The 12454-nt window shown below is 41.2% G+C and overlaps 1 protein-coding gene across 1 annotated transcript in view; it reads left to right on the top strand.

Moving 5' to 3' along the window:
- Nucleotides 1-12454, top strand: part of TUBGCP5 (tubulin gamma complex associated protein 5) — a 40679-nt gene that overhangs the window by 9689 nt on the left and 18536 nt on the right. Inside the window, exons 5-11 of the mRNA XM_037731342.1 lie at nucleotides 268-447; nucleotides 3453-3570; nucleotides 4848-4937; nucleotides 5945-6038; nucleotides 6894-7140; nucleotides 9380-9582; nucleotides 11271-11386. Of these exons, the coding sequence (XP_037587270.1) occupies nucleotides 268-447; nucleotides 3453-3570; nucleotides 4848-4937; nucleotides 5945-6038; nucleotides 6894-7140; nucleotides 9380-9582; nucleotides 11271-11386 (1048 nt within the window). The remainder of the gene's footprint in view (nucleotides 1-267; nucleotides 448-3452; nucleotides 3571-4847; nucleotides 4938-5944; nucleotides 6039-6893; nucleotides 7141-9379; nucleotides 9583-11270; nucleotides 11387-12454) is intronic.

Raw genomic sequence — 12454 nt, 5'->3', positions numbered from 1 at the left:
AAAAAAAAAAAAAAAGAAGGGTTGAGTATAAGTATCTCTTAAGGAACTGTGATCTTGGGACTTTTTGCCACCAAAAATAATTCCATTCCTTATTGTTTCAACGTTATAGAAAAAAAGAAAAAGTAATAATTTCCATTCCTATCATAGGCACTTCCAAGAGATTTAGAAAAAAAATTCATTTGGTTTTTGTTTTTCTGTTCCATGTTGCTTCAAAGTTTTTGCTTTTCTTCAAAATCTTCTTGGTCTTTTAATATAAATAGCTTTAAGTGTTATACTCTGTAAGGCTAAAGTGTATTTTTTTTTTTAATCAGAATTGGTCTGAAGAAAGTGACGAGGAAAATGATCAACAGCCCTTAAGCAGAGAGGACTCTGGAATTCAGGTAGACAGGACACCATTAGAAGAACAAGATCAAAACAGAAAACTGGGTCCTTGTATCAGTTGGAAGGGTAGGTACAGTGTGTTGTGAGGTGCTGGCATTTTCTAATAGACAATTTCCTCAAGAAAAGGCAAGCTTGAGATCAGTTCCATGTGATCAAGGTATCAGCTAAGTGGTATCATCTTTATAAAACCAATTTTTAAAACCATTAGTAATCCTTTCTATAGGATGCTTAGTAGTAGTAGTTTAATTTTGTAATTTTTTTCCTATAGTTCTGACAACTTTCTTAGGCCTAAATGTTTCCATCGTTTTTTTATTTTTCCAACATTGTGACTGATTTTGCTAAGATTGTGCCACTGCACTCCAGCAACAGAGCGAGACCTTGTCTAAAAAAAAATTAAAATAAAACTATAAGGGAGGATATCCATAGATTATATGCAAACACTATGCCATTTTTTATCAGGGACTTGAGGACCTACGGATTTTGGTGTCTGCAGCATTCCTGCAATCAATCCCTGGTGGATACTGAAGGACAGCTGTATTTATTCCAGACTTATTTACTCTGTGCTCTTGGTGTCAGTGTGACCTGGAAAGAGACAGTGTTATTGTTGTGGCTTTATAATATTATGTCTTAATACATAGATGGCAGGTTTCCTCTCAGCTACTTGGGAGGCTGAAGCAGAAGAATCACTTTGCTCTGTTTTCCTTTCTTTTTTTTTTTTTTGGAGACAGGGTCTCACTCTGTTGCCCAGGCTAGAGTACAGTGGCACAATCTCAGCTCACTGCAACCTTTGACTCCTGGGCTCAAGCAGTCCTCCCACCTCAGCCTCCTGAGTAGCTGGAGCCACAGGCAAGTGCCACCACACCAAGCTATTTTTTGTAGAGACAGGGTTTCACCATGTTGCCCAGGCTAGTCTCCAGCTCCTATACTCAAACAATTCACCCGCCTCTGCCTCCCAAAGTGCTGGATTACAGGTGTAGGCTACTATGCCCAGCCCACTTTGCTTTTCTTTTTTTTTCTCCCCTTTCAGCTTCCCCAAGTAGCTGGGATTACAGACATACACCACCACACTCAGCTAATTTTTATATTATTAGTAGAGACGGGATTTCTCCATGTTGGCCAGACTGGTCTTGAGTTTCTGACCTCAACTGATCTACCCGCCTCTGCCTCCCAAAGTGTGGGGATTACAGGTGTGAACCACTGCACCCAGCCCACTTTGTTCTTTTTCAAAATTGGCTTAGCTATTTGTGAACTTTTATTCTTCCATAGACATTTTAGAAGCAAGTTGGTAAACTTAAAAAAAAAAAAAAAAAAGGCCCACCTGGCTCATGCCTGTAACCCCAGCACTTTGGGAGGCCGAGGCAGGTGGATCACTTGAGGTCTGGAGTTTGAGACCAGCCTGACCAACATAGTGAAACCCCATGTCTACTAAAAAAACAAAAATAGCTGTACGTGGTGGCGCATTCCTGTAATCCCAGCTACTTGGGAGGCTGGGGCAGGAGAGTCACTTGAACCTGGCAGGCAGAGGATGCAGTGAGCCAAGATCATGCCATTATACTCATCCTGGGCAACAAGAGCAAAACTCCATCTCAAAAAAGAAAAAATCCAGGTGGAATTGTTATTGGGATTGCAGAGAATTCATAGATCTAACTTGGGGAGGTTTGATTGCCTTAACATGTTTTTTTCTACATTTATCATAATTCTTTAACTTTTACTAGATTTTGGAAATTTTCTTTTTGAAGATCTCGAGTGTTCACTTGTTAATTTCTACATCTGTGACAGTTTTTATTTTTGTGAATGATACTTCCTTTGTTTATTCCTGCTGTAGAGGAAATAATACTGGTTTCTGTAAGTTGTCCTTATATGCAGCCTTTTTGTTAAATTCTGATATGAATCATAATACTTTGTTGATTCCATTTGGTTTCTTATACAGATGATTAGGGTCATCTGCAAATACTGGTTTTTATGTGCAAATATGGTTTTAGTGTCATCTGCTAAAATTGGTTTTTAGTGTCATCTGCAAATATGGTCTTATGTCCTCCTGCTAGTTCTTATGACTGTGTCTTCTCTGTGATGTGGTGATCAAATCTCTTTTCTGGCCCATCAGCCTAGCCCTCTATTCTGTAGCGGAAGCAACAGCTCATAGGAGCGGGCTTCCTGGACAACTAGGTCACATCCTAAGGGGGGTTATGCCTGAAACTCCTTCGTTAAGTGTGATGATTGTTTGGTATTAGTTCAGGGTATGTAGCCTTTATCAAATTAAGACAATTTCCTTCTATTCCTTTTTTCTACAAGTCTTTAATCATAAATAAATGTTGAATTTTTATTAAATGCTATTATTTATCTGTGAGATAATCCCGTAACTGTTCTGTTTTATCCTAATAATACATTGATAGACTTTCTGATATTGAATTATCCTTGAATTCCTCACCTAAACTTGTTCGATCATGTTATTTTTAGTACATTATTAGATTGGGTTCAATTTTGGATTCACTTTTTTTTTTAAAAAGATAGGGTCCTGCTCTGTCACTCAGGCTGGAATGCAGTAGCATGATCACAGCTGACTTGAGCCTCAACCTCCTGGGCTTAAGTTGTCCTCCACCTCAGCCTCCTAAGAAGCTGGGACTTCAGGTGCATGCCAGCACACCCAGCTAATTATTTTTTTTTTTTTTGGAGACGGAGTTTCGCTCTTGTTACCCAGGCTGGAGTGCAATGGCGCCATCTCGGCTCACCGCAACCTCCGCCTCCTGGGTTCAGGCAATTCTCCTGCCTCAGCCTCCTGAGTAGCTGGGATTACAGGCACGTGCCACCATGCCCAGCTAATGTTTTGTATTTTTAGTAGAGACGGGGTTTCACTATGTTGACCAGGATGGTCTCGATCTCTTGACCTTGTGATCCACCCGCCTCGGCCTCCCAAAGTGCTGAGATTACAGGCTTGAGCCACCGCACCCGGCCAGCCATTTTCAACTATACATTTGAATGGATCTATAAGTCCAGATATTGTGACCCAGTATTTATTGTTGTTGTTATTGTCATTAACTATTATAAGTCAAACTTACTATGTTTCTTTCAAGCTGATGAGCCAGATGACAGAAGCTGGCTGGAACATCACGTGGTCCATCAGTACTGGACAGCCAGGCCCTCCCAGTTTCCTCATAGCTTGCATTTGCACTCCAATTTAGCTGCTGTCTGGTAAGAAGCTAAAGTTTTCATTTAATGTGGTAATAGAAAAAACTTTGATGTTTAAACATTTGGCCTTGATTTGTGACTTCAGTTCTTCCCTGGAATTTAAATTTGTTTTGGTTTTGACAATTTTTTTTTTTTGAACACAGTCTTACTCTAGTTGCCCAGGCTGCAGTGCACTGGTGATATCTCGATTCACTGCAGCCTTCACCTCACCCAACTAATTTTTTATTTTTTATTTATTTTTGGCGAGGGGAGAGTAGGTCTTGCTCTGTCACCCGTCTGGAGTGCAGTGGTATAATCATGGCTCACTTCAGCCTCTGCCTCCCGGATTCCAGCAGTTCTCATGCTTCAGCCTCCCAGGTAGCTGGGATTATAGGCACACACCACCACACCCAGCTAATTTTTATATTTTTAGTAGAGATGGGGTTTCACCATGTTGGCCAGGCTGGTCTCAAACTCCTGTCCACAAGTGATCCACTTGCCTTGGCCTCCCTAAGTGCTGGAATTACAAGCATGAGCCAGCACACCTGGCCAGTGTTGAAAATTCTAGTTGAATAGTTTTTGATTATTTAATTGCTGCTGAAAATCATAAAATTATAGTATTACTTAATTATAATCTATATTTTGATTTTTTTGTTCACTTCAAGGAAAATTGATTGGTATATATTAGAGCATTATTTGATTTCTGTTTTGGTATATTTACTATAAAAATAGACATATTGTTTTCCAGAAAACAGCATCACATAGTTGTAAACATTTGCCTAAATTAGCAATAAACATAACAATTGCAATTGTTCTGAAAGTGTTTCTCAGGATTTTGAGTGATGTGTAAATGGGGGGGGGGGCGGCCGGGCGCGGTGGCTCACGCCTGTAATCCCAGCACTTTGGGAGGCTGAGGCGGGTGGATCACGAGGTCAAGAGATCGAGACCATCCCGGCCAACATGGTGAAACCCCGTCTCTACTAAAAATACAAAAATTAGCCAGGTGTTTGGCATGCACCTGTAGTCCCAGCTACTCGGGAGGCTGAGGCGGAAGAATCGCTTGAACCCGGGAGGTGGAGGTTGCAGTGAGCCAAGACTGTGCCACTGCACTCCAACCTGGCGATGGAGCAAGACTCCGTATCAAAAAAAAAGAAAATGGGGGGGCATTTGAGCCATTTATTATGTGTACTTGCTAATTGATAGCCAGTTAAGGTTAGTACTAAATTGTGAATATTCTTTGAGATAAGTTATTTACTTACTTAGAAACCGTTTTGTTGACGTTTATCTTTGCTGTCTCATAGGGACCAACACTTGTACAGCAGTGATCCATTGTATGTTCCAGATGACAGGGTTTTGGTTACCGAGACTCAGGTTATTCGGGAAACGCTGTGGTGAGATACATTCACTTAATTAATAGTCTTTATTTATGATGCTTGATTACTGAGAAGCAAAACTTTTATTAAAGGAAACAAAGCATTTTCACATGCCAACTAGAAATAGACCATTAGGTGTAAAGTTCAGAGCAAATTTGACTGTGGAAATTGAGAGATTTTGACATGTTTACTTCATTTTTATTTTAAATAGTTTAGCATATGATTTACTTAGATTAGTCCATCACTTCTTTAACACCTGAGTTCAAAGCAAGGTTTACTGCTATTCCTAATAGGCAGAGTATCAGTGAGGGCCTGTACCATACCTGGAAGCCAGGAATCTAATGCAGCATGTGGTGCTGTTACTATTAAAATTCCAGGTCCTGGCACTGTCACCATTAAGTATGATATTGACGTGCTGGGCTTCTTAGAAATAGGAAGATCTCAAAAAAAAAAAAAAAAGAAAAGAAATAGGAAGATCTCTTGGGTCATCTAGTATATGGGGGAGATGCTTTGACAATATGTCTTGGACTTCTCTCTCAGACGATGTTGAAATATCTTGAGTCGTAAGGTAATCAGATGAAAAGATTGATGTCTTCCATTTTCTTATTATCTGACCTTGTTACCCCTTAATTCTGAATATTTAATAAAAATTTCCTGAAGTGGGGCATTGTGGCTCACACCTGTAATCCCAGCATTACGGGAGGCCAAAGTGGGTGGATCACTTGAGATCAGGAGTTCAAGACCAGCCTAGGCAACATGGTGAAACCCCCATCTCTACAAAAAATGCAAAAATTAGCCAGGCATGGTGACATTTCCCTGTAGCCCCAGCCATTCAGGAGGCTGAGGCGGAAGAATCACTTGAACCCAGTAGGTTGAGGCTGCAGTGAGCTGTGATCACTACTGCACTCCAGCCTGGGTGACAAAGTGAGACCCAGTGGGGAAAAAAAAAAAAAAATTTTCTGGGCATACTGTCATGAATTTTTTTCTAGACTTAAAGTACACGCATCTTTTTTATCTAATTTCAGGTTACTTTCAGGAGTGAAAAAGCTCTTTATATTTCAGCTGATAGATGGAAAAGTAACTGTGAGAAACAATATTATAGTAACTCATTTAACACATGTAAGTTATTTATATTTATTGTTATTTAAGAAATAGGATTTATGTAAACTGGGCTAATATAATTTTAGAATATTTTGCAATATTGAAATTAACTATAATTGAACTCGTTTGTGCTTCCTTATGCAAAAAAGATTAATTTAAAACTATTTAATATCCAGGCAAGGCACGGTGGCTCATGCCTGTAATCCCGGCACTTTGGGAGGCTGAGGTAGGTGGATCACGAGGTCAGGAATTTGAGACCGGCCTGGCCAAGATGGTGAAACCCCGTCTCTACTAAAAAATATAAAAATTAGCCAGGCGCAGTGGCAGGCACCTGTAATCCCAGCTACTCAGGAAGCTGAGGCAAGACAATCTGTTGAACCCAGGAGGCAGAGGTTGCAGTGAGCTGAGATTATGCCACTGTACTCTAGACTGGGCGACAGAGCAAGACTCCATCTCAAAAACAAATAAATAAATATTTAATATCCAAAAAGAAAAATTGAGTTGTGTATCTTTACAGTACTTAAGAGAACTCCTTAATATTCTTTGGGACATACTTAATTTCAGTTTGCATTTTATGCTGTTTAGATCTGTCATTCTGTATTATAAAGCTACATACTGTAATTTTTTTTGCCTTAAGTAGATTACCTTATGTATATTTTTTTAAAATATAAGCTATAATTCTCTAGTCTATTGAAATTAATGCTCACCCTTTTTCCTTTGTGTATAAAACTATTCATCATTTTATGACTTTGTCTTCTACTAAACATACTGTTTAAAAGAATTGTAAAAGAAATATTTTACAGTGAGAGGGAAATGAATTTGAATGTTTACAGAAGATCACCTTTGAATAATTGCAGTTTGCTTCTGTCATAGAGCTGTTTACGATCTGTGCTGGAACAAATAGCAGCATATGGCCAGGTTGTATTTCGACTCCAGGAGTTCATTGATGAAGTCATGGGACACAGTTCCGAAAGCATGCTTCCTGGAAGTGGGTCTGTTCCTAAGAAGTCACCTGAAGCTCCCTTTAGAACCTACCAGGCTTTCATGTGGGCCCTGTACAAATACTTCATTAGCTTCAAAGAAGAACTTGCAGAAATTGAGAAGTGCATCATCAATAATGGTATTAAATGTTCTTCAGTTTTGCTCATACTATACGTAACCCATAATTAGAATGCCATTTAGATTTTTCATTATATAAGATTTGAAAGTTGCCTGGCAAATAAGTAGTTCTCAGGAATACTTCATTTTTTTTTTTTTTTTCTTTTTTTTGAGACGGAGTTTCACTCCTGTTACCCAGGCTGGAGTGCAATGGCGCGATCTCGGCTCACCGCAACTTCCGCCCCCTGGGTTCAGGCAATTCTCCTGCCTCAGCCTCCCGAGTAGCTGGGATTACAGGCACGCGCCACCATGCCCAGCTGATTTTTTGTATTTTTAGTAGAGACAAGGTTTCACCATGTTGACCAGGATGGTCTCGATCTCTTGACCTCGTGATCCACCCACCTCGGCCTCCCAAAGTGCTGGGATTACAGGCTTGAGCCACCGCGCCCGGCCCATTTTTTTAATTAAATTTGTATTTTTAACCCATTCATATCTCTCAAAATCAAAAAACTACACAGGATTTACACGGAAAAATCTAAATTAGTCTTCCTGCACCACTTCCCCAGCCAGTGGGTTCCCCTCCCCAGAGACAGCCAGGTCCTCGGCTTCTTAGACATCCTTCCAGATACAGTTCAGCACACAAGCAAATGCGTATACATATACCCATACCTAACAGTCATTACTCTACTCTCTTCAAATATTTCTAATTTAAATTTTGAGGATAATACTATAAAAATATGAAGAGCTTTTTGGGGGGGGTTTTTTTTTTTTTTTTTTTGAGACAGAGTTTCGCTCTCGTTACCCAGGCTGGAGTGCAATGGCACGATCTCGGCTCACCGCAACCTCCGCCTCCTGGGTTCAGGCAATTCTCCTGCCTCAGCCTCCTGAGTAGCTGGGATTACAGGCACGCACCACCATGCCCAGCTCATTTTTTGTATTTTTAGTAGAGACGGGGTTTCACCATGTTGACCAGGATGGTCTCGATCTCTTGACCTCGTGATCCACCCGCCTCGGCCTCCCAAAGTGCTGGGATTACAGGCTTGAGCCACCGCGCCCGGCCACTTCTTGGTTTTTTATTTGTTGTTTTTCTGAGACAGAGTCTCGCTCTGTTGCCCATGCTGGAGTGCAGTGGCGTGATCTCGGCTCACTGCAACCTCTGCCTCCTGGGTTCAAGCAATTTTCCTGCCTCAGCCTCCTGAGTAGCTGGGACTACAGGCACATGCCACCACACCCGGCTAATTTTTTGTATTTTTAATAGAGACAGGGTTTCATCATGTTGACCAGGCTGCTCTTGAACTCCTGGCCTCAGGTGATCTGCCCACCTTAGCTTCCCAAAATTCTGATATTACAGGCACGAGCTGGAATTATACCACACCCGACCATGTAGGGTAGGTTCTTATAAATGGAATTGCCATGTGTGATTTTGCTGAGTTTTGCCACTTTATGGGGAGGTACACGTAAACAAATGTATATTCTTGTGAGCCATGTAGATGAATACCTGTTTCCTCACACCCTTGACATCTGTGTGTTGTCAGACATTTTGATCCTCACCATTATGGCAGATGTAAAATGGTAACCCATGTAGCTTTTTACCCTTAACTTTTAGTTTGAATTACCACAGAAAATAATACAGAGAGGTTCTGTGTTCCCATTACTTTGCTTCCCCCGGTGGCAAAACCTCACATAGTTGCAGTACATGATCAAAACTGGGAGACTGACACTGGCACGGCCCATTAGCCAAGCTGCAGACCTGACACAGTTTACCAGTGTTGCAGGAAGTTGCTTTGAGCAGGGGTGGGTGTAGTATCTTCATGTATAGTTCCACATGGTGACTTCCATGTTGAGCTCCCAGCTGTACCGTCACCTCACAGGAGCGTGTGCAGCCCTCCGTAGGCAGAGCCTCCTGAACTAACATTGGCCCATGAGGAGGTGTTCTGTTTTACCTTGTATAATTTTAATTTGCATTCTTTTATTATAAGTAAGGTAGCGTGACTTTCTGTATGTTTTAGAACCACTCATCTTTCCTTTTCTGTGAACTGTCAGTTACTTTATATGTTATTTTTCTGCTGAGTTATCTTTTTCTCCATGACTTGCAGGAGTTCTTCCTTAGGGAAGTGGGGTCCTTGTGATGTGAGATCAAAATCTACCATCCTTCATTTTCCCCTGCCTGTCCTTAAACCTGATGATTTGCCAGCATTTATGTCACATTTTAGATGCATGTATTTTTCCTTGCTATTGAGTTGCTTTGTTGATATTTGCAGATGCTACAATAACTCTTGCAATAGTGGTGGACAAGTTGTCACCTCGATTGGCTCAGCTCAAGGTTCTGCACAGAGTGTTTAGCACCGGAGTAGCAGAAGTTCCACCTGATACTCGAAACGTCGTCCGGGCCTCCCACCTGCTCAACACCCTGTACAAGGCCATTCTCGAATACGACAATGTTGGAGAGGCCTCTGAGCAAACCGTATGTGAGACTTCTGCCTGAAGTGTGACTCTGTTCTCCACAGCAGAGGGGTGGGAGACAGCTGGTCATGGTTCTGTGTTCAATGATACTCAAATGGTGACTCGTCAGACAGTTCAGAGTTTTCAAATCAACTTCCAAATTTGAGGCTGTAGGAAACTAACTCTTCAGTTCTAATTGCCAAGATCCTCAGAAGGATGAGGCAAGGGCAAAGCAACATGTGAGAAATACCTAGCTGATGTGTATAGATATTTACAATAATGCTTTCTTACATAAAACTAAGTCTGTTACGTGAGGTATCTGAAGTAGTCACATTCACAGAAACAAAGTGGAATGTGGTTACCAAGGACTGGGGAATAGGGAGCTGTTATTTAATGGGTACAGAGTTTCAGTTATACGACATGAAAACGTTCTGGAGATTTGTCACAACAATGTGAATGTACTTAAAAATGTTGAGGGTGGGGCACAGCAGCTCATGCCTATAATCCCAACACTTTGCGAGGCCAAGGGAGGACTGCTTAAGCCCAGGAGTTTGAGACTTGCCTGGCCAATATAGAGAGAGCCTGTCTTTAAAAAAATAAATTACAATTTAAAAAACAAATAGGTAAGATGATAAATTTTATGTTATATATTTTATATTGTATATAAAAAATACAAATTTACGCCAGACATGGTGGCTCACGCCTGTAGTCCCAGCTACTTAGGAGTCTGAGGTGACAGGATCACTTGAGCCCAGGAATTTGAGACCAGCCTGGGCAGCATACTGAGACCCTGTCTCTACAGAAAATTTTAACAGTAGCCAGGTGTGCTGATGCCAGGAATTTGAGACCAGCCTGGCCAACATGATGAAACCCCGTCTCTACAAAAAATACCAAAATTAGCCGAGTATGGTGGTGAACACCTATAGTCCCAGCTACTCGGGAGGCTGAGTCAGGAGAATCACTTGAACCCAGGAGGCTGCAGTGAGCTGAGATCATGCCACTACACTCCAGCCTGGGTGATAGAGCGACACTCTGTCTCAAAAAATAGCGAGCTGTGGAGTAGTGGCCATGCCTGTGATCCCAGGTACTCGAGAGGCTGAGGCAGGAAGATTGCGTGAGTGTGGAAGGTCGAGGCTCCAGCGAGCCATGTTTGCACCACTGAACTTCAGCTTGGGTGGCAGAGCAAGACCCTGCCTCAAACAATATATAGATTAAAAGATATATCTAGAGGCTGTAATTTAGAAAGCTACAGTTTTATTTGGGTATGTATATTAGGTATATTTTCCAGTTTGTTTGTATAACTTTTTTTCTCACCAATTTAATACTGCATTTCAATATAAAAGAGATTGATTTTTCTCTCAGCACTGCCATTTTTATTCTCCGAGAGTTACCGGAATTAAGTAATTTCCTCACTCTTAATAGACATCTTGCTAGTAGTACGATTTAGATAGGGATAACTTGCTCACCTTCCAGGGCTGTCTCAGGTCACACCTGCCTCTGTGTCATTTTCACACTCAAGTTTCCCAATCTGGACTGCAAACAATATGATCAGTATGATCCTTCCATGCTTAGTTGAGTTTTTAATAAGGATTTTATAGTATATGTTTTTGGATTTTTTAAATTTCAAGGCATTTCAGAAATGTTTAAACCTCCTTCTGTTCTAGTGGCCAGGGAGCCCTGATAGCTGACTGTGCACAATCTCTGCCTCAGGTCTCCCTCCTGTTCTCTCTCTGGGTGGAAACGGTGCGGCCTTACCTGCAGACAGTGGATGAGTGGATCGTGCATGGGCACCTGTGGGATGGCGCCAGGGAGTTCATCATCCAGAGGTGAGCTGCAGCAGAGCACAAGGTCGCTGGGGGCTGGCGTCACCAGTTTGCTCCCCGTGAAAGTCCAATCTTTAATTACTTTCAAACGGTACTAAGAAAGTACAGTCCACATCACAAAAGTTGTCATCGTAGGCTAGTTCTATTTCATTTTTATGGAAGATGTCAGTAATACCAGCCAATTATTGTCCAGGTTTTGTCAGTTCACAACTTTTAAGCAAATTGTATTTTTGGCTGATAGTGTATTTATGGCTAGCTAGTATACACTGCTTCCCATAAAATGAGTTTAGGTGGTATCAGATGGTTTCCGCTATTTCCAGTGTAAAATATCAGTAAAGAGATAACAGAAATACTATAGAATATGCCTCTAATACATTTATTGCTCAGAATTAGCTACTCATTTCTTTTACCTTACTATAATTTTTTTACTGTTCTCTGAAGTGAATGAATTCAGCCAATACCTTAATATAATATTTAGTAAAATAATTAAGGGAAACTTAATCCATTTATGACAATTCCCTTCAGTTACTTAATTTTTCTGAACAGAATCATATAAACTATAATGTAGAGCTATTCGTACTCTTTTAACCCAAATTTAAATGGTGTGGTGTATTTAGATGTGTGGTTTCTATTGATAGCTATCCATTGACTGCATCAGGAAGGGTAACTTTAAGTCCCTAGTGTTCTGGAAGCGTAGCAATATGTATGCAATGCTCACATAAGTGAACTGACCCCCCTTCAGCGTAGTCTCTTGTCTGTCACTGTGTCCTGATTCATCAGTCTCACATGAGAATTTCTGTGAAAAATGGGACTCTGACTGTTCTTATAGGGTGATGATTGACCATCATTTTATTGTTAAAAGTAGTCCAGTGGCCGGGCGCGGTGGCTCAAGCCTGTAATCCCAGCACTTTGGGAGGCCGAGGCGGGTGGATCACGAGGTCAAGAGATCAAGACCATCCTGATCAACATGGTGAAACCCCGTCTCTACTAAAAATACAAAAAATCAGCTGGGCATGGTGGCGCATGCCTGTAATCCCAGCTACTCAGGAGGCTGAGGCAGGAGAATTGCCT

Source organism: Cebus imitator, unplaced genomic scaffold (genome assembly GCF_001604975.1).
Source record: "Cebus imitator isolate Cc_AM_T3 unplaced genomic scaffold, Cebus_imitator-1.0 Scaffold392, whole genome shotgun sequence".
NCBI lineage: Eukaryota > Metazoa > Chordata > Mammalia > Primates > Cebidae > Cebus > Cebus imitator.
This window is presented reverse-complemented; position numbering and strand designations above follow the sequence as displayed.